Source organism: Paramisgurnus dabryanus, chromosome 16 (assembly GCF_030506205.2).
Source record: "Paramisgurnus dabryanus chromosome 16, PD_genome_1.1, whole genome shotgun sequence".
Taxonomy (NCBI): domain Eukaryota; kingdom Metazoa; phylum Chordata; class Actinopteri; order Cypriniformes; family Cobitidae; genus Paramisgurnus; species Paramisgurnus dabryanus.
Genome location: NC_133352.1, coordinates 4551527 through 4577170, shown reverse-complemented (window position 1 = coordinate 4577170; position 25644 = coordinate 4551527). Strand labels below are relative to the sequence as shown.

The 25644-nt window shown below is 39.2% G+C and overlaps 1 protein-coding gene across 1 annotated transcript in view; it reads left to right on the top strand.

Annotated features, from left to right (window-relative positions):
* Nucleotides 1-5784, top strand: part of tent5d (terminal nucleotidyltransferase 5D) — a 24577-nt gene extending 18793 nt beyond the window's left edge. Inside the window, exon 2 of the mRNA XM_065253807.2 lies at nucleotides 1234-5784. Within this exon, the coding sequence (XP_065109879.2) occupies nucleotides 1245-4214 (2970 nt within the window). The 5' untranslated portion in view covers nucleotides 1234-1244 and the 3' untranslated portion in view covers nucleotides 4215-5784. The remainder of the gene's footprint in view (nucleotides 1-1233) is intronic.
* The last annotated feature ends 19860 nt before the right edge of the window (nucleotides 5785-25644 follow it).

The following is a 25644-nucleotide window of genomic DNA, read 5'->3' as shown; positions in this document are numbered from 1 at the left end:
CAAACCAGAACCACCAACAACTGAGGACTGGATAAACGTTGTGAAAGAGATCTACACAATGAAAAAACTATCTTTTTCACTTAAAGTGCAGAGGGACATCTTCTACGGAATATGGTCCAAGTGGACGGAATATGTTAAGCCGGTTAGAAATGATTTTGTGTAAATTCTGCTGCTTCTCACCTATGGTACACAGATATAAAAGTCTAGATGAATAACATAAACAATATGGAAGTAATTTGGTTTCCCCCTCACCCAAAAAAAAAAAAAACACAAATAAGAGTCCAGACAACGATATGCAGTTTTTATTTTGAGCTGTTTACTGCACAAAAGTAAAACTCTCGCTGGCCAACCAAACACTAACCCTGTGTTCATTTTTACGATGGGCAAAACAGTATCTTTACTATGATTACTATGGTTTTTAAAGGTCTACTTGTGAAATTAATAGAAAATATTTCTATATAAACACATATTATATATATAATTTTTTGTTATAAATTCCCAAGTAAACCTTATCATGGTTTTACTACAGAGAAAGTTACATTCCTGTTGAACATCCCCACAAGGCTCATTATGTGGCTCATTATTCAACTCTTTTGTTCCTCAGCTGTCAATCACTGATTATTCAGAAGCTTTCCCGCCTACAAGCATACAGCCTTTCCCAGGAAAAAGTGTCTTAGAAATTGTAAATCAATATATTACTTTATGTGAATGAGTAGGCCAAATGATTTTCACATCATTTTGAAGAAAAAACTCTAGACTACTAGATCCTGTTTTGAAAAGTCTTGGGAAAACATGTTTAGAATGAGTTTTGTGGACTTGTATATGTGACTTAAAAAATTAGCTTTTTCAAAAACCACGCATAAACATTTTTCTCTCAATAATACAAACATGTTGATCATATGATATTGTAGCCCAGTTTGTGCTAAACGCAGTGTTATGAGAATTTTGCCATTTATATGTTTTTAAGCAACTGAAAAAAAAAACTTAGACCCCAGAGGGTTAACAAAGCAGTTCAGACACTGAGAAAGCACGCCAAGTGAGAGCAACATCTGTGTTAAGTCTTCAGATTAGTGGATAGTAGCTGCCAAAACACAAACCAGTACATTTGAAAATCCAAATTTTTGGTCCAAAGAACAAAAGAAAGTAAGTGGGTTTAAATGATGATGAGTATAAAAATAACATAATTCCAATTTTGCATGAACTAACCCTTTATCTCTCTATGTATTTTCCCAGATAAAGTGAACATGACAGAGATGGAAGATGACCGCCGGTTTCACAAACTGACACAAGAGCAGGTGGAGACCTTGGACCAAGTTCTCAAAGAGGTCATTCCTATTCATGGCAGGGGCAATTTCCCAACACTAGAAATCAACCCCAAGGACATCATCCACGTGGTCAGGGACCGGCTGATTTTGAAGAATATCAAGGTGAAAGATGTTCGTCTAAATGGCTCTACAGCCAGTCATGTACTTGTTAAAGAGAATAACACTAGCTACAAAGACTTGGATATCATCTTTGGTGTGGAACTTTCCAAACAGGAGGACTTTCAGATCATCAAGGAAGTGGTTCTGGGCTGTCTGCTGGACTTTCTTCCTAAAGGAGTCAACAAAAATAAAATCACAGCCCTGACCATGAAAGAGGCATATGTACAAAAAATGGTCAAAGTGTTTACTGAGCAAGACCGTTGGAGCCTCATATCTCTTTCAAACAACAGTGGAAAGAATGTGGAGCTTAAGTTTGTCAACTCTCTACGTCGGCAATTTGAATTTAGTGTGGATTCCTTTCAAATCATTCTTGACACCATGCTACAGTCATATTTGGAGGCTGAGAAGAAAATTGGGGTTCAGTCAGCTCTTACAACGTGCCCATCTCTCAACTCTGGTACAATGGGACATGACAACAATAGTGACATTGACATGTCCTGTGAAACTGATAACATACAGAGTTTCAATGACAGTGACAGTTATAGTAAAGTCAATATAAGTCAAATGGAACAGTCTACATTTTTAGAAAAAGAAACAACTCTTAAGACAGTTAATAACGTAGTAAAAACAGAGATAAATGTGCCTGAGTCTGTGGGGCAAGATTCAGAACACTCTTTTGTGGTAGAGGACAAAAATGACCTTAAAAATGCATCTCTGTTTACAGGCACACTACTAGAGGAACATACAAATGTAACAGGTATTGACTTAGGAAATTATAAAGAACTGTTTGTGGTAAAAAATGAAGGAACAAGTATAAAAGAAATCACATCCCAAGCTAAAACACATATTAGTACAACATATACTAACAACAAAACAGAAGGGTCAGTCAAAGCCCAACCATGGTTAGAATTGGTACATAGAGACTTTTCTTGTCTTTCAACGACAGGGAGCACTGGTGACCGATGCACATTCCACCCTGCTTCCATTACATTTCTTACACAAACTGCATTAGAATCATATACTGAGTATCCTCTACCACCACCTGCTAAGAAAAACAATCGAAGCTCACAAATGGTTGTTCTCAAGCATTCCTCACCTAAACCCCCCCGGAAAATGTCAAAAAAGACAACACCTATATCATGTTCACCTGAAAGATTTCTGTCAAATAATTCAAGTGTTAATTCTTGTCAGGTTTTGCATCCACCAAAAGCTTACCCAAAGGAGTCATTACCTATGCAGGTGAAGTTGTCAGGTCTCACCACAAAAAACTTTGAATTATCCAGTGCCTCAGAAAAAGACCCAGAATCTAAACAACTAGCCATTTGTACTGAGGCTTTTACAGTTGCTAATTCTGAGAAGTGTGTGCATTTAGAAGAGACATCACCTACTGGTATAGCAACAGAGACAAACCTTCAATCCCAAGTGCAAAGCTCAGAGCCAGAGACTGGCAAAGCTACCCATATCTTTGTTTTAAGTACTATGCCTGATCTGAAAAATCTACCAACAGATCAAAACAGGAAAAATCAGCCTATTGCTGAGAGGGTCCAGACAGCACCGTGTAAGGAATTGGCACCTCTCATTTATGTAAACTGTCAGCCTTTACCTCAGACTAATGACAGTTCAAGCTCACCTACCAAAAAAAGGAATACTGAGTCTTATGCCCAAGCTGATGACCCTATTTCTACTCAGCACTCAGAAAAACTAAAAGATTGTCCCTTTGAAATGGTAAATCCACTGACCACAAACAATTCTCCTGATTTGGAAATGCCTTCATACTCTGAAGACATGCCATCATTCCAGGTTCATAAATACCCTGTGCCCTCACTACAGACTCAGAAAACTCTTGTGCAATGTACACCAGCTGAAGAATCTCCAGTAATAATACCACATGTATTACAACCCCATGTCTTTTCACCAAAGGCTCAAGAGCTCACAGTATCATCATCACATTCTACAAAGCCATTAAAACTTTCCATATCCTCAACAGCAAGTCTAGAATCTTCTGAAGTCTCAGAAATTTTTTTAGAACCAGCTGTATGTCTGGATTTCCGAGACCCCTCTAAAGTATCCCTTAAAGTCCTTCCACAGATTTTGGAACCTTCTGCAGTATCATCACATATGTTAAAAAATGCACCTGGCCAGACGTTGCTTTCCAAAAGCTCAGATCCATCACTTTTAGACACTAAGGATCCTCTACTTCCCTCAAAAGAGCTACCTTGCATTACGGTTATGGCTGAGAGCATGTATGGTGACTTCGAGCAGGCCATGGACCACCTACGGTATAGGCTAATTGCAACACGCAACCCTGAAGAGATCAGGGGTGGAGGCCTGCTCAAGTACAGCAATTTGCTTGTCCGGGACTTTAAACCTGCCAGTGAGACTGAAATTAAAACACTTGAGCGCTACATGTGTTCACGCTTTTTTATTGACTTTCCTGATGTGAATGAGCAGCAGCGCAAGATTGAATCATACCTGCGCAACCATTTTATTGGTGAGGAAAAGAGCAAATATGATTACTTGATGACACTTCGGAGAGTGGTCAACGAGAGCACTGTGTGCCTGATGGGCCATGAGCGCCGTCAAACTCTCAATATGATTACTATTCTAGCACTCAGAGTCCTGGGTGAGCAAAATATTATCCCTAATGCCAACAATGTAACTTGCTACTACCAGCCTGCACCATACATGGCAGACCACAACTTAAGCAACTATTATGTTGCAAATGGCCAGTCCCCACTTATATACCATCCTTACCCACTACACATACACATGCAGACCGGACTAGTTTAGCTCTAGGTATGTACTGATATATTAATAGCTGCCACAGGACAGATCTTGGAGTCTTGCAACCTAAAATGTCTACCAAAAAAAATCTAACCTTGATGATGAGCGATTGCATCGACAACAATAATCTTAAATACAGCTTCTGTGTTTAACACTGCATTAAACAATTATTTAGGTAGTGGTATTGGATACAATTATAGTAAAAAAACTGATTGACAGAAAATATACAGTTTAATGTGGTCAATAACACATTAAACTACTACAGTTTTAATGAGAACATGTAAAAATGTGGCGGTATTGCACCAACAGAATTCAATTCAATTGAATGAAGGGTAATCTATAAATGTGTGCAATGCCTTTGAGAAAACTAGAGTGAACATTTGGATGATCAATGAGTGGAACAAACATTCAAAGAGAGAAAACGAATAACTCTAGAAAGCAGCAACAGTTTGGCTGGGCATGTTCTTCTCATAAGTGTTTGCTTGTAAAACCAGCCCAAAAAAAGATAGGTGCGGTTTCCCGGACAGGGATTACACTAGTCCTAGACTAAAATAAATGTAAGAGCTGTCGAAACTGAAAACAACTTGCACTGACAAATCTTAAAATACACCAGTGTCCTTTAAGGGCTACTCCTGGTTTAAAATAATCCCTGTCCGGGAAACCACCCCATATTGTTCTGATATAAAATGTAACATTTTACAAATTTTAATGCTCTGCTGATGTAAAAAAATACAAATAATCATCATGCATCTAGTGCTTTATGACAAAGCAAGGTACTTTTGTTGTCTCAAATGATTAAACTAGCTCTTGTACTGTTTATGCCCGGGGTGGGCAAACTACAACCGACCATCACTGTCATCCGGCCCTTAAAGCATAAATGTTTATTAATGTATTAAATATTGCAATACAATCAAAGTCGTTAGTCTGCAAAATACTGACATTAAGTGGAAAAATGAAATACAAAATATAGAATGGAGAGCAAAATACTTTACCAGCATCAGACAGAAGGAGGAATGTGTGATGAAGGAGGTAAAAAAGTTTAGCAGTTTTCAAAGACAACCTTTATTCCTCTGTTTTTAACACAATTAATTTTATGATGATTAATATGTAATGCATTCGAGATGATTTGCCCTTAAGAAAACGAAGCATGACTTACTGTAACTATAGTACACACAGACAAGGCTTAGCTTAAGCCAGGACTATGTCTTATTTAAATTAGGATATTTATGTCACTTTTATAAAAATGCTTTAGAAAAAGCATTACATTAAAGTTTTAATGACCATCCATATTATTTTACTCTTTTTATTAAGATACAAACAGACAGTACATGAAATATGTACACAAAATTTAAAACAAAACAATTATCAGAACTAAAAGTCTTCAGACATCAGTCAGTGTTAAGGGTGACCTCTCTTGGCACGAAACACATCTTGAGCTTTTTTGAGGAGACTGAAGTCCTGAAGACATTCAATTAGAACTAGATGAGGTTAAAGTTTGTGAACAAACTTTATGTTGGCTTGAGAAAGCCTAGTCTGAGAGTAGTAGATGGAGCTGCAGTTGGGGCATTTGAGTTAGTTGGGGCATTTGGGGAGTTGGGGCATTTGGGGCAGAATTGGGTAGTTGGGGAAGACAGGGCAGATGGGGCAGTTGGGGCATTTGGGGCAGAATTGGGGCAGACTGAGCATTTGGGGCAGAATTGGGCAGTTGGGGCATTTGGGGCAGAATGGGGCATTTAGGCCAGTTGGGGCAGAATGGGGCATTTGAGGCAGAACTGGGCAGTTGGGGCAGAATTTGGCAGATGGGACATTTAGGGCAGATGGGGCATTCAGGGCAGTTGAGGCATTTAGGGAAGAATTGGGCAGTTGGGGCAGACTGAACATTTGGGGCAGATGGGGCAGAATTGGGCAGTTGGGGCAGAATTGGGCAGTTGGGGCATTTGGGGCAGAATGGGGCATTTAGGGCAGTTGAGGCATTTAGGGTAGTTGGGGCAGAATTGGGCAGTTGGGGCAGAATTGGGCAGTTGGAGCAGACTGAACATTTGGGGCAGATGGGGCAGAATTGGGCAGTTGGGGCATAATAGGGCAGTTGGGGTAGTTGGGGCATGTGGGGTAGAATTGGGCAGATGGGGCAGTTGGGGTAGAATTTGGCAGTTGAGGCAGAATAGGGCAGTTGGGGTAGTTGGGGCAGAATGGGGCAGTTGTGGTAGAATTGGGCAGTTGGGGAATCTGGGGCAGAATAGGGCAATTGTGGCAGAATAGGGCAATTGTGGCAGAATGGGGCATTCGGGCACATGCGGCAGTTGGGGCAGAATATGGCAGTTGGGACAGAATGGGGCATTTGGGGCAGGATGGGGCAGATGAGGCATTTGGGGCAGTTGGACAGATGGGGCAGTTGGGGAATTTATGTGTGTGTTTGTGTGAGTATATTTGTGTGCGTATAATGTGTTTGTGTGTGTGTATGTCTGTGTTTTTGTGACAGTATGTTATACATAATTTTGTGTTTGTGTGTGTAGTTGTGTGTGTGTAGTTGTGTGTCTGTGTGTGTGTAGTTGTGTGTGGTTATGTGTCTGTGTGTGTGTAGTTGTGTGTTTGTGCTATTGAGTGAGTTTTGTGAGACAGGGAGAGACTGATAGAGTTTGAGAGATGATGATGTAATGTATCTGTATGAATGAAAGTTGACAGTTAGAATTTAAAAATAAACACTCAGCCTAAATGGGCGGCAGTGGCCTAGTGGTTAATGTAGGTTGTCTACAAACCGGAAGGTGGGTGGTTCAATGCCCGGCTCCACCGGACCAAGTGTCGAGGTGTCCTTGAGCAAGACATTTAACCCCAGCTGCTCCCGACGAGCTGGCTGGCGCCTTGCATGACTGACACCGCCGTCGGTGTATGAATGTGAGGCTAATTGTAAAGCGCTTTGTATGGCCATAGGTCTGTTAAAAGCGTTATATAAATGCAGTCCATTTACCATTTACCATAAACATTCTATGAATGTAAGTCTATGGGACTTTTTTGGGATGTTTGATCGGACGGTTTAGGAGAACCGTAAGTCCGAACCCTTAGAAACGTTCAGATCATACTGGAAGTTTGGTGGCAGTAGCTTAAAAGCTCTAGGAGGAGTTAGAGTTAGAAATTTTAGTCTCAGAAGAAAAAGAAGACGGAAGAAGAATAATAATAACTAATTCCTGAAGCAAATGTGAAGTGGTGCTTGTGGTGGCACATTTCGGGGGACAGTATATGATTATACTTCCAGTCACAAGTCAAATGGTCCAACTCCTGTGTCTCTACGATGTTCTGATGCGGAGATATAAGGCTTTTTTATTCGGTTGCTAGGGTACTGTATTTGGTTGCTATGGAGAAAAATTGCATCCACTAGTGATTACACTCCGAGCTACAAGTAAAATGTGCCAACCCCCATGTCGCTACAATGTTCGGATGCGGAGATATAAGGCTTTGTTTATTTGGTTGCTAGGGTACTGTATTTGGTTGCTATGGAGAAAAAATGCATCCACTAGTGATTACACTCTGAGCTACGAGTAAAATGGTCCAACCCCCGTGTCTCTATGATGTTCTGATGCGGAGATATAAGGCTTAGTTTACTCTGTTGGTAGGGTAGCGTATTTGGTTGCTAGGGAGAAAATGGGTTTCCACTAGTGATTACACTCCGACTCACAAGTAAAACAGTCCAACCCCCGTGTCTCTATAATGTTCTGATGCGGAGATATAAGGCTTTGTTTATTCGGTTGCTAGGGTACTGTGTTTGGTTGCTAGGGAAAAATTTGACATCCAATCGTGATTACACTCCAAGTCACGAGTCAAACGTTCCAACCCCTGTGTCTCTACAATGTTCTGATGCGGAGATATAAGGCTTTGTTTATTCGGTTGCTAGGGTACTCTATTTGGTTGCTATGGAAAAAAAATCTGCACCCACTAGTGATTACACTCTAAGTCACGAGTCAAATGGTCTAACCCCTGTGTCTCTACAATGTTCTGATGCAGAGATAAAAGGCTTTGTTTATTATGTTGCTAGGGTGCTCATATTTGGTTGCTAGGGGCGTGGCTTGGGAGTGACCAATAATGTGGCCAGTTATTACACTCCGAGTCACAAGTAAAACGGTCTACCCCCGTGTCTCTACGATGTTCTGATGCGGAGATATAACTGTTTGAATTTTATGTTGCTAGGGTGCTCAAAAGTGGTTGCTAGGGGCGTGGCTTAATAGCTCTGAGACTATCCTGATAGACTGATTGGATGTCTGAGTAAACTAAGCCCACCCCCTTGTCTCTACTACAATGTAAAGAGAAGATATTCCATCTGGAAATTTTTTATTCCCTTATATGGGCATGTTTCCTGCCCCATTATAAGTCAGTGGGGCACATTTGGGTGCCTCTTACACACCAGGGGTATAACTTACACCCCAATGTGATGTATGTTCTTACAGAGCCAACCACCCTCTTCAAATGTTGTAACCCACATGTTTCTACAAAATCCCCGAGCGGAGCTATGACCCGTCAAAGTTCGACGCAATGTTAAGTCAATGGGATTTTTCGGGTGGTTTTTCGCCCCCTTTTCAAAAATCCTGTACCGATCGCTTATAAAAGTCATAGCACACTTCTCCTCAATTATCCGCTCGATTTGAGCTCTCTTTCATGGGACTACGGCAAACCGTGCGGGACGAGTTACGCGCCGAAAAAGTGGTTCTGGTTCTGGTTGTATTCTAATAAAGAGACATAATTATATATAATCACTATACAATTGCAAAAACAATCAATCTATATATCTGTATATATTATGGGGGGGGGTATTTTCAGTCAAGACACCACAAATATTAATTATAGTCGGGGACTAGCCTAAGCCTTGTCTGTGAAACTGGGCAATTCATCTGCTAAAATATGGTTACTGTACTAATAAAAGCATGGTTCCTTTTCTTTATGTTGACAACTGTAAAGGTGCCTAACAATAGATATGAAATGAGATTTGTGTGTGAGATTTGTGTCTTACTATGAGATTTGTGTCTTACTATGCTAAATATATTACTCGGATTGTAAAACTATAATGTTTTCTTCAGAAGACTGGACAAGACAAAACATAAAAATGTAAAGATATATGTCCATGTATAAGTATAGTGCACTAGTAATTAAAAGTAAAAGTGTTAATTTAGAATAGCTAAATTTGTATTGTAGTATGCTTGCCATCTCCTATGTTTTAAAAATGTACGTGGCCCTGGAGTCAAAAAAAGTTTGCAGACCCCTGGTTTATGCTGATCAGTTTAGATCACCTGACATTCACAGTTTTTTTGTCTATATATATATATTAACTTTTATTTTACACATTGTGATACATATTTGTGCATCTATTTCTTGTCTGTATTTTTAATGTAATAATATATGCTTATGAATGATTGTAAGTGATGTGAGCAGTATTAATCATCATCATTTGAACCAAGCTAAATTAGCGCAATCTTCAACGCTGATGATTTACAATGACTAAATGACACACTCAGATATCAGACAATCCAAGAAATCAAAATCTCCACCAAAATCTTAAGTCCAATGTGCGCATTTTAGTTGTTTGACCAAAATGTGAAATTGCTGTGGAATGGATTAAACGAATGAAAAACATGCAGATTGACAGAGTGACATGAAAATTTCCTGTCAAACATTAGGAGAAAACTAGTTAATTTTAAGCTTTTTTGTGATATTTTTGTCTTCCGGGTTTAAACTCCATATCGTGTAAACGTCACGGGCTGTGATGTGGCAAACACGAGAGAGAGCACAACGAGGGGGCCAAGATGGTGGATAGATAGGAGTATGGAAGTAAATCTGTGCCGTTGGGTTTTGAATTCTAATTCTTAGCACTGAATTTTTTTACATCAAATTTTTAACACTGAATTTTATTTTACATCTAAATCAGACTTTGAATTTTAAAAGCCATCGAATTTCTAGCACAGTTTTTTTGCCTATGACATTTTTTTCAATGTTTTAAAAAAAATCAGTGTAAAAAAAATCAATGTCTAAAAAAATTCAATGAAAAAAAATTCAATGTGTTTTAAAAGATTCAGTGTAAAAACATTTAATGTTTCAAAAGATTTGGTGTAAACAATTCAATGTCTCAAAAAATTCAGTGCAAAATAATTCAACGTCTCAAAAAATTCAGTGTAAAAATATTCAGAGTCAACATCCGGGGAAGCAAGGAGAAGCAATCGATCCCTGTATCAAATCATTCAACATCCAGCCAATCATTTACGCTCCATTGGTCATGTGACACCGAAACGGGAAGTGGGTGAAGTTCAGGCATAGGGTTTATTTGCATTACATATGAACACATTTTTTCATATCTGGCAGATCGTATCATAAGTATATCAGGACACAGTACGTTTATATTTATCAACATCAAAGTGGCTTCTGTATCTGGATGTGTGATCGATCCCGTGCAGGAGATGCACTGGATGAATAGCTGTCAATCACAATGGCTACAACTGGCTTTAACCATATGATTTAGGGTTGTCGCGGTAACCGCACTCCCGTATTGTACAGTTCTACTGAGAAGCAAACAGCAGATAATAACTAGCAACCCTAATAACCGTGAATCACCTTTTAAGCTTTATATTTTAAGCTTTAAAGGTTTTATCTTTGTTTATTTGCAGCGTACGCACCGCTGACTTTACCTGAACTTGACTTTCACCAAAATGCTTTTTACCTAACAAAATTAATGTGAAACATGAGGATGACCATCCCGACTTCCCTGTTTTAGTCTGCCTTAATAACGGGCTTTAGGCTCTGTCTGAACTTATACGTTTTTGTTCTGTAGCCTACTTTGTTCACTCACATATTTCTTTATCAACCATAAACTGTTGTTACCTATGTTTCCTGATAAGTTTAATATGATTTATATAAAAGAGCTAACAATTTCCTAAATTTCCTGTTCATGTCTCTCTCTAGTCTAGTGTGTAATAAGTGAAGTAATGTAATTTACAAACACATTTAGGTATAAGAAACTTACTTTGCATAAAACCAACACTGAGCAAATGTATTTGGTCAATGTTTTTTTGGTTTGTACGTGTTTAACCTAAAACGTGTTAAATGAGATAGAAACAGCTGACTGACCAGCGCAACATTCACGTAATGACCTGATATGTCGCCATTGAAACTCAAACATTAAAACGATCCATTAAATTCTGCTACTATATATTAAATCTCTACATGAATAGTTGGAACGTATTAAACATATGCCTGAATAACTTAAAAATACAAGCATGAGTGTTAAAATGTGCTCCATTACCTAACCTCCTTTATTTTTGACAGCTGTCAGGGAGAAGATTAATGATAGTTGGCGGTGTTTTGTGTGACGTTGACCTGTAAATGCAGATTCCATGGCTGGATTGCGTTAACATACACTGAGTGAGATCCGTCCTCGGCTGCGTTTATCGGAATGTTATCCGTTCTTGCGCCACACATCAAGATGGATAAATAAAACACAACGAAAATTCTTCTGTGTATTTTGTTTAATGATTTGCCTAAAGCGCCATCACATTTAAAGCCCTGTGTTCTTAGTTTCTTAATTATATGTAGTATGAGATTTTTAATGTTTGAATTAAAAGAAATTCCAAAACATTTTCCCGCAATCTTTTTAACACTTTAGGGTCAGTAAAATGTTTTATGATTTGTTGTTAATAATCTGTTCAATGATTGGTTAAAGCCTACGCGACTGCCGCTCACGAAAAGATAAAGGGCGTATTCCAATAGCATATTATTATCCCTATGCCCTATTCCCTTCGAAGATCAGAACACTTGATGTATAAAGAGAAAGTTGCACAATTGTCTCATGGTGTGGTCAATTCAAATAGACTTGGCGAATAGAGCAATGAAATACGCACATCAGTTTCTCTTTATTTGGATCGACTGTGTGACATCCCCTTCCTGAAGTGCCCTTTAAGGGCGCTAAAACGCCATTTGGAATTCACCCTGCTTTCAGCATGGGTGATAAAACAGCTGGAGTACTAATAAAAACATCAGTAAATTAATAGGTTTCAGAAATTCTTCTGAAGAAATGTTACCATATCTTTCTCTGGAAAAATAAGCTGCCTTCAAAGCAAGTTTAATTGCGGATTCACGCGCTTCTAATCTAATTTTCTAAATTGTTCTTTTAAGTCATAATGTAAAAATAACACGGAGACTTACGTTCTTACATAGATGTGTTGTATTTTTATTATTAGGGAAATATAGGTAAGGATTTTTTCACCTTCTGAACTAAACAAGCCGCATATTTTTTATAGGAAATAGCCTATATTTGGCAAAGACGTGTAGATCACTTTCGCTTTTAAAGTCAGATTATTAAATGTTTCCAATTCTTGAATTAAAATAGTTTTTTTAAATGTTTCTTTATTATTATTAAGAACGAAAAACTTAAAACCAATAAAATAGTACAATGACAAACTCAATAAACAGCTCGTTTATTAATAAAACAAATTCGATGGATGGTATATGCGTTCTAACACAATAAAGACATAATTTTCCATTACTACGAATGCTTAGGGTTTGTTTATTATTATTTTATTATAACAGAACAACAATAAATTACTAAAATGACTCACTTATATAAAGGAGAAGGTTTAACAAAAACGAATAAATGGAAAATATTTTACCTGCCTTAATACATAAATACATCTAAAGATCCTTAGATTTATTTCAAATAAGCAAACCAATCATTTGTTTAATCAATTTAAAACTACAACAATATAAACCATGGACAAACTCGCAAAAGTTAGATAAAGAAATTCAATTTAAATCCTGTCTATTCTATTCATATTTGTGGAGCAATATAAGCTTGAAAGTATCTTGAAATAAATTGATATACAAAAGCATTTTAACCCTGCTTGTATTTTTAAGTTATTCAGGCATATGTTTAATATGTTCCAACTATTAATGTAGAGATTTAATATTTAGTAGCAGAATTTAATGGATCGTTTTAATGTTTGAGTTTCCATGACGACATATTAAGGGTCATTACGTGAATGTTGCGCTGGTCAGTCAGCAGTTTCTATCTCATTTAACACGTTTTAGGTTAAACACGTACAAACCATAATAACATTGACCAAATACATTTGCTCAGTGTTGGTTTTATGCAAAGTAAGTTTCTTAGACCTAAATGTGTTTGTAAATTACATTACTTCAATTCTAGACTAGAGGGAGACATGAACAGGAAATTAGTAAATTGTTAGCTCTTTTATTTAAATCATATTAAACTTATCAGGAAACATAGGTAACAACAGTTTATGGTTGATATAGAAATATGTGAGTGAACAAAGTAGGCTACAGAACAAAAACGTATAAGTTCAGACAGAGCCTAAAGCCCGTTATTAATGCAGACTACAACAGTGAAGTCGGGATTGTCATCCTCATGTTTCACATTAATTTTGTTGGTAAAAAGCATGTGGGTGAAAGTCGAGTTCAGGTAAAGTACGCGGTGCGGACGCTGCAAATATTAATAAACAAAGATAAAACCTTTAAAGCTTAAAATATAAAGCTAAAAAAGGTGAATCACGGTTATTAGGTTAGTTATTCTCTGCTGTTTGCTTCTCAGTAGAACTGTACAATACGGGAGTGCAGTTACCGCGACAACCCTAAATCATATGGTTAAAGCCAGTTGTAGCCATTGTGATTGACAGCTATTCATCCAGCGCGTCTCCCCGCACGGGATCGATCACACATCCAGATACAGAAGCCTCTTTGATGTTGATAAATGTAAACGGGCTGTGTCCTTATATACTGATGATACGATCTGCCAGATGTGAAAAATGTGTTCGTATGAAATGTCATAAACCCTTTGCCTGAACTTCACCCACTTCCCGTTTCGGTGTCACGTGACCAATGGAGTGTAAATGATTGGCTGGATGTTGAATGATTTGATACAGGGATCGATTGCTTCTCCTTGCTTCCCCGGATGTTGACTCTGAATATTTTTACACTGAATTTTTTAAGACATTGAATTATTTTGCACTGAATTTTTTGAGACATTGAATTTTTTACACCAAATCTTTTAAAACATTGAATGTTTTTACACTGAATCTTTTAAAACACATTGAATTTTTTTTCATTGAATTTTTTTAGACATTGTTTTTTTTTACACTGAATTTTTTTTAAACATTGAAAAAAATGTCATAGGCAAAAAAACAGTGCTAGATATTCGATGGCTTTTAAAATTCAAAGTCTGATTTAGATGCAAAATAAAATTCAGTGTTAAAAATTTGATGTAATTCCATATAGGAGGAGGTGTTTTTTAAGCGTCGTCGGGAAAGTTTTCGCGTTGGTTGACCGCATACGTCATCAAGGTTTATAATTTCGGGTTTAATTTTAGAAAAGCAATACATTTTAAGGAAAGAATGAAACTACAATGATTGTACTTAAAAGAAATAAATCTTAATTTTCTAATGTATTTTAACTGAAATGTGAGAACCTCGATGACATATACGGTCGAGCAACGCGACTTCCGGAGAACGAACCCGAAAACATGTTCGGGACGTGTCCGGCGGAACTGGCACGAATGGCCACCCTATACAGAGGCCCTATCCCCGGAGGACAGGGTGGCAAGAGAAAATCTTTGGCCTTTGGTCAAGAAGGCCAGAGATTAAGGGAAAAATGCTTCTTTCTGTGGATTGTTTGCTCTGATTGACGGGAAAAGATTTGACTTCGTCAATGTAAGTAAGAAGGTTTATTAAACCCATGCGTTCATCACTCCTTCCTTGATTTATGTGGTACACATCTTTTTTGTTTTACATGGGTTGCAGTAGCAGGTAAATAAGTGCTGTGTAGTTGGCCAGAGACAACGTAAGTTTCAAGGATCTAATCATCAGTGTTATGCTAATCTTGACTCTTGTGTTAAGCCCAATATTTGGTTTACGTTAGCATTGTTATATGTCTTTATACAGTTTGTCTGTTATTTTTGGCATTTCTTATAAAGAGTTTTTTTTTGCGTATGTTAAGAAGTGATTCTTTAGGTTCAAAATCATATGTAAATTGTTCTATGACCATGGTTGGTTTTATATCATTCCTTTCCTTTAAAGGTATAGCGGAAGATTTTCGTTTTCCGGGTGGATCACCACTATTATTGGTCATCCCAGATGTCAATCATTCTGATTATATGTTGACGTATAACCGTCGCACGTGCTCGCCTCTACGTTCGCTTTCTGCACATGCGCACTTTCATGCTACGGTTTCAACCATTCATTGAAGGTCGCGTTCTCACTGTTTTTTTTTTTTCAAAATGTCTGAGGGTCGCAAGAGAAAAAGTGTCTATGAATTGTATGACAAGAAGAGAAAGGACTATAAATAAAGAAACAAGACCAGATGTTTATGGGAGACTATTTCACACGCTGGCGTGAGCTAAAAGGACAGGTTAGGCTTCCCACGCGAAGTTTCTACTGGAAAGGTACATTTTGACATGCTATTTGGAGAAATCAATGGGGAAATTTATTTTATTGTAGTCATGGTTCTAATCACTCTGCTGGAGTTTCAATTCTTGTGTATAAATTTAAGGGACAAATTCTGGAGATAATAACTTTGAAGTGAAGGCAGATGGATTATAATGTCACTAAAGCAGGATAACTCAACCTTTATTATTTGTAATCTCTATGGCTGTAATTCCCCCTCTGCTAACAAAGTATTATTTTCTCAGATTAGTTGTAAATTGACCGAAATACATAATAAATACCCAGGTTCTTTTCTAATTTTAGGCAGCGATTTTAATGAATTTTTAGATGACTAACTGGACAGATTCCCTCCTAGAAGCAATGAAAGTGTCATTATTCATCCGAATTCTAATGTTTCATCAATATGTTCTGCTCACTCTCTCACAGATCCTTGGCGTTTTTTTCATCCTGTCAGACAGGACTTTACTTGGTCAAATTGTAAAATTACTTTGAAGTCTAGAATTGATTTCTTTTTAGTTTCCTCATCAGCCCTACAATTTGTTAAAAAAAGTATCTCATTCATTTGCCCCTCTTTCTAATCACAAACCAATAATTTTAAAATTAAGTTCTGAGAATGAGAGTCCCAAATTAAGTGGTTATTGGAAGTTTAATAATAATCTCTTAAATGATAACATTTTCAATGATTATATTAAAAAATGTATTACTGATATGTTTTCTGATAAAACTTATAACAATTATAGACCCAATTGGGAATTTTTTGGGAGTCAGACAAATAGCCATAAAAAGAAGTAAAGATTAAAAAAATAAAATAAATGAACAAATGGAAAGAATAAATTCTTTATTGATAAGCAATCCATCTCAGGATGAAGGGCTAGAATTAAAGGAGCTACATTTACAAATAAATCAAGCTTATCTTGATATTGCTAGAGGTGCTTTGGTTAGGTCCAGGGCTAAATGGCTAGAGGAAAGAGAAGTAAATTCTAGTTACTTTTTTGCATTAGAGAAAAGAAATTGCAAACAAAATTCTTTGACTGCTTAATATTAATGGTGTCAATTGCACAGATCCTAACTTAATTTCTAGTTTTGTAACAACCTTCTATAAAAATATTTACACATCTGCTTTTAATAAACCCAGTTGTGACAATTTTATAAAGAAAATTCAAGCACAGGTTCCAACAATTGATACTGACTTCAAAGCCTTCTGTGATTTTGATTTGACAATTGAGGAAGTTCGACTCTATAAAGAAGGGTAAATCCCCAGGCAATGATGGATTAATTGTTGAGTTTTATATTAATTTTTGGGAATCAATCAAACAGCCATTGCTTTGTATGTATAAGGACTGTATTAATTCAAAGGATATGACTGCATCTATGAAACAGGGTGTTCACCCTTGTTCCCAAACCGGACAAGGACACTCTTTTAACTCTTTCCCCGCCAGCGTTTTTTAAAAAAGTTGCCAGCCAGCGCCAGCATTTTTCGTGATTTTCACAAAAGTTTAATGCCTTCCAGAAAATGTTCTTCTTTAAATATATAAACAAACAATATATCCGATGAAAGAACAGACCCTCTGCTTTCAAAAAAAAAAAAAAAAAAAAACGTTTCATCCTACCTTCATTAGTTCTCTTGTAATCACCTCTCAAACATGAGTAGGTTTCTTTAAAAACACCCAATTTTGAGCAAAAAGCTGAGATAATTCCATTTTTGTGAAGGACTTTTGATAGAGATCAGATGCAGAGCGATCTTTAAAACATACACAGAGTTCTTTCTCTTTCACGTGAGGCGCTACTTCCGAGTTGTATAAGTTGCGCCCAATCACGCTCCTCACGATTGATTATAAAATACTAGCCTTAGTATTTGCTAAAATATTAAAGGTTAAACTTGATCAGTTAATTGCTGAGACAGTCAGGCTTTATTAAAGAAAGACACAAAAAAGACCCTTGAGCATGGATTTCTTTTGCAGACTCTCAGATGATTTGATTTTGGAGACTCTTTTGTTAATGTTATAGAAATGTTTTAGATATTAGCAGCTTAATTGGTTTACTTGGTTAAGTGGTTTTAATACTTCTAAGAGATTTTTTATTACCCGTGGTGTCAGACAGGGCTGTCCAATTTCCCCCTTTTTATTTATTTTAGTTACAGAATTATTATTGTTAAGTATTATCCATGAGCAAAGCTTGGCAGGCATATCCATATTTGATAGAGAAATTAAAATCTCCCAGTTGGCTGATGAGACAACTATTTTTAAGGGATAAAAGTCAATTAACAAAGGCTATAAATGTAATTGAGCAGTTCCCTTTCGAGGGAACTCGCGCTGCGTTGCCATAGAGACGCTTTGGGAACGCCTTCAAGTGTGAGTGCGTCTGAATGTGTATATCAAATCCAACCAATGGTGGGGCGTGACGTCACCGGCGGGGAGACGCAGGAGCCGGAAAGCATAAAAGGCGACGTACAACCACGCCCCCACTATCTATCAAAATGGAAAGAAATTATAGAAGCACAAAGTTAGAAGTATGGCGTGCAGCATGGAAACAGAGTGTTAAACACTACAGACAGGCTATTAAAACCGCCAGATCTACATATCTTAGCAAGCTTATAAATGAGAATCATAATAACCCTTGTTTCCTCTTTAGCACAGTTGCAAAACTGACAAGAACAAACAGAAACCAATAGTAGACTTCAACACCATAGTAACGACTTCATGAACTTCTTTTCTAACAAAATTTCGGCAATTAGGGAAAACATCGTAGCTACCCAGGCAGCCACCACTCTACCCATTAGTTCACTTAACACTAGACTACCATACGAACATCTTGATTCATTTAAACCTACTACAATAGATGAGCTCTCTAAACTAGTAACATCATCCAAATCATCGTCCTGTATATTAGACCCCGTTCCCACAAAACTACTTAAAGAAGTATTCCCTGTAGTGTCAACCCCGGATCTAAATATCTTTAACTCATCGCTAGAAATAGGATACGTTCCAACAGCTTTCAAACTAGCAGTTATTAAACCGCTGATTAAAAAACCACAGCTTGACCAAGGAGAACTTAATAACTTTAGACCAATCTCAAATCTCCCTTTTCTTTCGAAAATATTAGAAAAGGTAGTGGGAAGCCAGTTACGCACATTCTTGACAAATAATAGTACATATGAAAAGTTCCAATCAGGATTCAGGCCCCACCATAGCACAGAGACAGCGTTGCTTAGAGTTACAAATGACCTCCTATTAACATCCGATCGTGGTGAAATCTCAATTCTTATATTACTAGACCTTAGTGCAGCCTTTCACACAGAATCTTACTCAATAGACTAGAAAACTATGTTGGTATCAGTGGTCAGGCGCTAGCCTGGTTTAGGTCATATCTAACCAATCGCTATCACTTTGTTTATGTAAATGAGGAAGAGTCATATCACTCCCTGGTTAAATACGGTGTACCGCAGGGATCAGTTTTAGGTCCTATCCTGTTCTCGTTATACATGTTACCCCTAGGAGACATTATCAGGAAACATAACATAAGTTTTCACTGCTATGCGGATGATACCCAGCTTTACATCTCCTCGCATCCCAGCGAAACACACACGTTTTCTAAGCTAAAAGACTGCATTAGCTATGTTAGTGACTTAAGCTCAACTCCAATAAGACAGAGGTACTTATTATTGAACCAAATCGCTACAAACATAATATGTCAGATTACAAATTGCACATAGATGGCTGTACTGTGGTGCCATCTTCCACGGTTAGGAACTTAGGTGTGATGTTCGACAGCAACTTATCCTTTGATAGTCATATCGCTAACGTCTGCCGCACAGCATTCTTCCATCTTAGAAACATCTCAAAAATACGCCATATACTGTCTACATCTGACGCAGAGAAGCTTATTCATGCTTTTATGACCTCTAGAATAGACTATTGTAACTCGCTACTCGGGGGATGCCATTCAAATCAGGTCAACAAGCTTCAGCTAGTTCAAAACGCTTCTGCAAGGGTACTTACTCGATCTAAGAAGTATGACCACATAAGCCCAATTCTGGCATCTTTACACTGGCTACCAGTTAAATATCGCATCCAATTTAAAATATCACTAATCACCTACCAAATTTTAAATGGCTTTGCACCCTCATATCTTAGAGAATTACTATCAGAATACAATCCATCATGCACACTACGGTCGCAAAATTCTGGCCTATTGATTATCCCTAGACTATCAAAAGTGTCTAAAAGTGGAAGATCCTTTTCCTACTTAGCCCCTAAGCTCTGGAATGATTTACCAACCGATGTCCGAGAATCAGACACAGTCGATCATTTTAAATCTAGACTTAAAACTTTTCTCTTCAACAAAGCATTCGCATAATTTGTCTAGTAAAGGTTCTTAACTTGCAATAGTTATTTTCACGGAACAAAGCACTCACGGTCATAACACAGACCAACCAAATAAATAAATAAAAACCTTTTCTGCATGAACACTTACAATGAATTGCATTAAATAGTTTGCCACCGTTTGCCACTGAACCAGCATTAACGACGACAGTGGGGCTTCCGGCCTTAGTCAAACAATTTGGCACGTATGGTTGGGTTGCGATTTTGGTGCTTTCGTGTGTCTTGTGAATAGTATGCCATACAGACCCGTTTGCCACTGAACCTGCATTAACGACGACAGTGGGGCCTCCAGCCTTAGTCAAACGGGTTGGTATGTATGGTCGGGTTGCGTTTTTCGCGCTTTCGTGTGTCTTGTGAATAGTATGCCATACATACCCGTTTGCCACTGAACCTGCATTAACGACGACAGTGGGGCCTCCAGCCTTAGTCAAACGGGTTGGCATGTATGGTCGGGTTGCGATTTTGGCGCTATCGTAAGTCTTATGAATAGTATGCCATACAGACCCGTTTGCCACTGAACCTGCATTAACGACGACAGTGGGGCCTCCAGCCTTAGTAAAACGGGTTGGTATGTATGGTCGGCTAGCGTTTTTCGCACTTTCGTTTGTCTTGTGAATAGTATGCCATACAGACCCGTTTGCCACTGAACCTGCATTAACGACGACAGTGGGGCTTCCGGCCTTAGTCAAACGGGTTAGCACGTATGGTCGGGTTGCAATGTTTTTGGCGTTTTCTCCTGGTCCTGTAAATGGTATACAATATAGACCCATTTGCCACTGAACCTGCATTAACGACGACAGTGGGGATTTAGGCCTTAGTCAAAAGGGTTGTCAGGTTTTATTTTCTCTTAAAGATTGGAAGGTGACCCTTATTTACCATATATACCCTCGCATTGGGCCCCCAATTTGCTAAATCCTCAACTGTGGATAATATAATTATGCCGCAATAGTTAGTCTGTCTGGAACTAAGCTGAGTTAAACCACATCACTGTGTGACACTTCAATACATATGAACGGCCGCTACGCTAATACGATTTTGTTTTTCTCTCCCTGTCTCGTCCTCGACCCGAGGACAACGAGACAAACAGACCCAGTCCCGGTAGATGTGAAAGTCGGCACACCTCTGATCTACTGGCCGTCCTTCAACGTTATGCCCAGCTGATGCCTGACCAACGATCACCGGCAGAACCGCTTAATCTCCGCTAAATCTCCTTATCCGTTCTCACAAGGGTTTTTCCCTCCTAGGACTTATTTTTCCTCGGATAAAAGCCCGGGGTTTTTTTTCTCCTAGGGGGTTTTTCACCCCGGGGAGGCAGCCTTTTTGGGCTTTACCTAGCTTCCTCTTCTATACGTGGCTTTAGTAATACGTGCACTTATAATATTGAGTCATAGCCGCAGCAAATTTAACTGCTCATGCTATCATGTATTTTGTTGTGCTATCTGTCGTTTTTCTGTGCTTTTCACTGCTTCTATTTATGTAAAGCTGCTTTGAAACAATTGACTTTTGTGAAAAGCGCTATATAAATAAAATTGAATTGAATTGGAATCTCTATTGCCTCAGACGGCTAACTGTGTGTGTGTGTCAAAGAGTGTCTGAATAGTTTAAAAACTGGTGACTGAATAGTTTAACTCTGTGGCTGATAATGAAGGAAAATAAGAAATCAGAAAGTTTAGGAGCTGAGCACGCTCACGCCGCTCTTGAGGGCGCGGTGTGACGTGTGTTCATTATGATAACTTACCTTTCAAAATGCTCCGTTGTTCCTCCTCTGGGTGTGGAAGCCTGCACTGCAGTTACTTCCCCTCATTGAGAGGGACGTGATCTCGTGTAATCTTCCCCCGAGGGGGTTGATGTATTCGAGTACAGGGTGGTGAGGACGCATAGCTATCCTCGTTCTGCAATGTAATGATTTAATCAAGCTCAGTATACGAGCTGCATGTGTCGAAGTTTCATCTGAATGGCCGGAAGAGCGTCCGCACATTAAGCTGCAAGAGCCCTTCCAAAATGCTTAAACTCAGCCACACACCACTCGGGCTGTGTGTCGTTGTTTTGATGAGTCAAGACAATGATCGCGTTTCTCGCGGCTTAAGTCCTGCATCCACTGAGGTGTTGTAACGTTAGTGTACTTTGACCGTGAAAGCTCTGCCTCGGGAGGGTTTGGAAGCACGCATTGCGGTCACTTCCAACCCGAACGGGAGCTCTATGCAATGTTTTACCTCTGAGGAGATATATGTTGTAAACACAGCCCTTCTCTTCACCGACCGGTTCAGATCCGCGTCCGCTAAGGCGGTGTGCACTTATCATTGCTATCATTCCCGCCCCGATCGGTAGCCCGTGCTTTACTGTTTGACTCTGTCAGACGATGTTCGCGTGTCTTGCGGTTCGAGGCCCGCCTCGACCGGTCTATTAAATGAGAAGTTTATCGAGGTTGTTTCTCGTAACTGCTAGTTTTAATATATATGAACCAGCATATATATATATATATATATATATATATATATATATATAATATATATATATATATATATATTATAAAAAAAAAAAAACTATATCATCCAGCAAATTAGATGAGAGTTTTCTTACAAAATGAGTGCAATCTCAACACCAGAGGCTTTCTTTCTTTCCTGATCTCCATTATTATGCAAGTCATGGAAAAGACCATCTGACCATGTTTACACAAGCACTTCAGCTAGCTTTTAAACATAATAGGCTATATTTAGAGAATGTTTTTATGTTGCCATGAGTGGCTTCATCCCTAAAGCCTCCAACATTGTCAAATATATATATATATATATAAAGCCCTATCAGGGTATGCCCTTCTGGGGAGTGTGGGTTGTATCCGCCTTTTACGGGTCTCCACACTTCTCAGTACCCTCCTGTATTAACTGTGAACACTCTGCCTCTTGTAGTACAGAGCACAGTAAATCAGGTTCCCTTGGTAAAAATTATAATAGCATGGAAAAACATTCCAAACATATCTCAATGGGTGTTATGCACAGAAAATTAGGCTATCCCTAATTTTAGAGCAGGAATTGGAATTCCTTTTATTCAAAGGCTACACAAAACTATGGTTCATGATGTTGACAGTCACTCACATTAATCTCAAATCAGATCCGAGGACTGGTTTTTGTTAATGGATTTTTCCTGCTCACAGAATCTAAGGTTTGCCTTTGGGGGCATGGCATACCAATATCAGCTTTCCCTTCGGCCTAGATCTATCCCTTCACACATTTACAAAATGTGTATATGCTGCCCTGGCGTCATTGCATCTTTAGGGCATTTGCATACTATTTATATTGATGATTGGCTAATATTAGCACAGTCAGCACAGATGGCAGCACAGCATCGAGATGTTGTGTTTGCACATCTAGATACCTAGCGTTGAGACTGAACACCAAGAAAAGTATGTTAGTCCCAACACAGGTGATCACATTTTGGGGATATTATGGAACTCTACGATGATGCAGGCAGATGTCTCCTGCTCGTGTCATGTCCATTTTTCTCATAAGTGAATGAGTTGAAGCTAGGTCAATCGCACACAAAGTGATGGTTTTAAAATCAGGGTTTTTCCTCGAGGGGCAACCCTTTTTGCATGTTCAGGGTTACGCGCACATGTCTTCGTACTCTAGAATATGTAAAGATTTCGGGTTTCTGTCTCAAAGCCCGAGGTGAGGTGTGGTCTGTGGTATGCATCTGTCATGATATTAATGACAGATGCATCTCTCTTAAGCTGCGGATCAGCTATGGAAGGCCAATAGGACAAAAATGTCCAATCAGCTAAAACGCCAGGAAAAGTGTGCTTTTCCAGTACAGAGGACCTCTTTTCTGGGTGTAGTATGGATTTCTACGATAGCAGGCACTGTTGTCCCCTGCTCGTATAGAATCCATCCTTTAACCAAGGGGTTCCTTGAGGGGCAACCCGTTTTTCATGATCAAGGTCACACGCAGATGCTTTGTGCCTTAGTATTATGGAAGAAACAATGGTTCCTTTCGGCCAGTGTTGGCCGTTTTACCATGTTCAGGGTTACGCGCGCATGTCTTCGTGCCCTAAGAATATGGAAAAATGCTGGGTTTCTGTCTAAGGCCCGGGGTGAGGTGCGGACTGTTGTCGCATGACATTAATGACAGATGCATTTCTGTTAAGCTGAGGATCGGCTATGGAAAGCCAAAAGGACAAAAATGTCCAATCAGCTAAACACCAGGAAAATTGTGCTTCTCCAGTACAGAGGACCTCTTTTCTGGGAGTAGTATGGATTTCAACCACTGCAGGCACGGTTGTCTCCTGCTCGTATAGAATCCATCCTTTAACCATGGGGTTCCCTGAGGGGCAACCCGTTTTTGCATAATCAAGGTCACACGCGAATGCTTTGTGCCTTAGTATTATGGCAGAAACTATGGTTCCTTTCTTAAAAAAAGGCCAGTGTTGGCTTTTTCACATATTCAGGGTTACGCGCATATGTCTTCGTGCCCTAAGAATATGGAAAAAAATGTGGGTATTTGTTTACAGGCGCCAAGATAGGTGCGGTCTGTCGCCGCAAAACATTAATGACAGACGCATCCCTTTCTAGCTGTGATCAGTTATGGAAAGCCAAAAGGGACAAAAATGTCCCATCAACTAAACGCCAGGAAAAGTATGTTTCTCCAGCACAGAGGACCTCTTTTCAGGGTGTGGTATGGATTTCAATGACTGCAGGCATGGTTGTCTCCTGCTCGTAAAGAATCCATCCTTTTAACCATGGGGTTCCCTGAGGGGCAACCCGTTTCTCATGATCAAGGTCACACGCAGATGCTTTGTGCCTTAGTATTATTGAAGAAACCATGGTTCCTTTCCCATGAAGGCCAATATCGGGGGCTCAAGGTCGTCACATCAGGCTTACGACGGATGCATCCCTCTAAGGCCGGGAAGTGGCTATGGAAGACCATAAGGTCAAAATCTATGTAAGTCCACATGGAGCAGACGTTCTGCTGCGGCAGGCGTTGAGCTTGGGGAATGAAGACTCCACCCACATGTGGGGGAGCAAATTTGGCTCAGGTTCGGCCAAGCGAAAGCTGACCTGTTTGCAATTCAGGAGAATTCACATTGTACTTTTTGGTTTTCACTTTTTCACCTAGTCCCACTCGGACTGGTTGCCATGACACAGGAAGGGTCTGAGGGCCTCCTGTGTGTTTTTCCCCAATTGCTCAGCTCCCGGGAGTTCTGGAGAGGGTCCGGCAGCACAGGCACAGCTGTTGCTCGTAGCCCCGTGTTGGCTGACCCGAGTGTGGTTTTCGAACCTGGTCTCCCTACTAGACGGCTCCCCATTTCAGAGGCCGATCTGGAGGGATCGGTAGTCTCAGGCAAGGGGCACTGTGTTCTACCCCTGCCTAGAGTTTTTGGGTCTGGCCTCTGAGGAGGACAGACTCATAGAAATGGGTCTCTCAACTGAGGTTGTGCAGACTATTTTATTTCTGGAGCTCCCTCCACTAGGATATTATACGCATTTGAAGAAAGACTTTAATTACGTGGTGCCAAGAGCACTTATATGACCCAGTTAACTGCCCCTTGGTACAGTTCTGGAGTTTTTGTAAGAGCAGTTTGCAGCAGGGCTGCCTCCTTTGACCATTAAGGCTTATGTGGCAGTTATATCTGTCTTT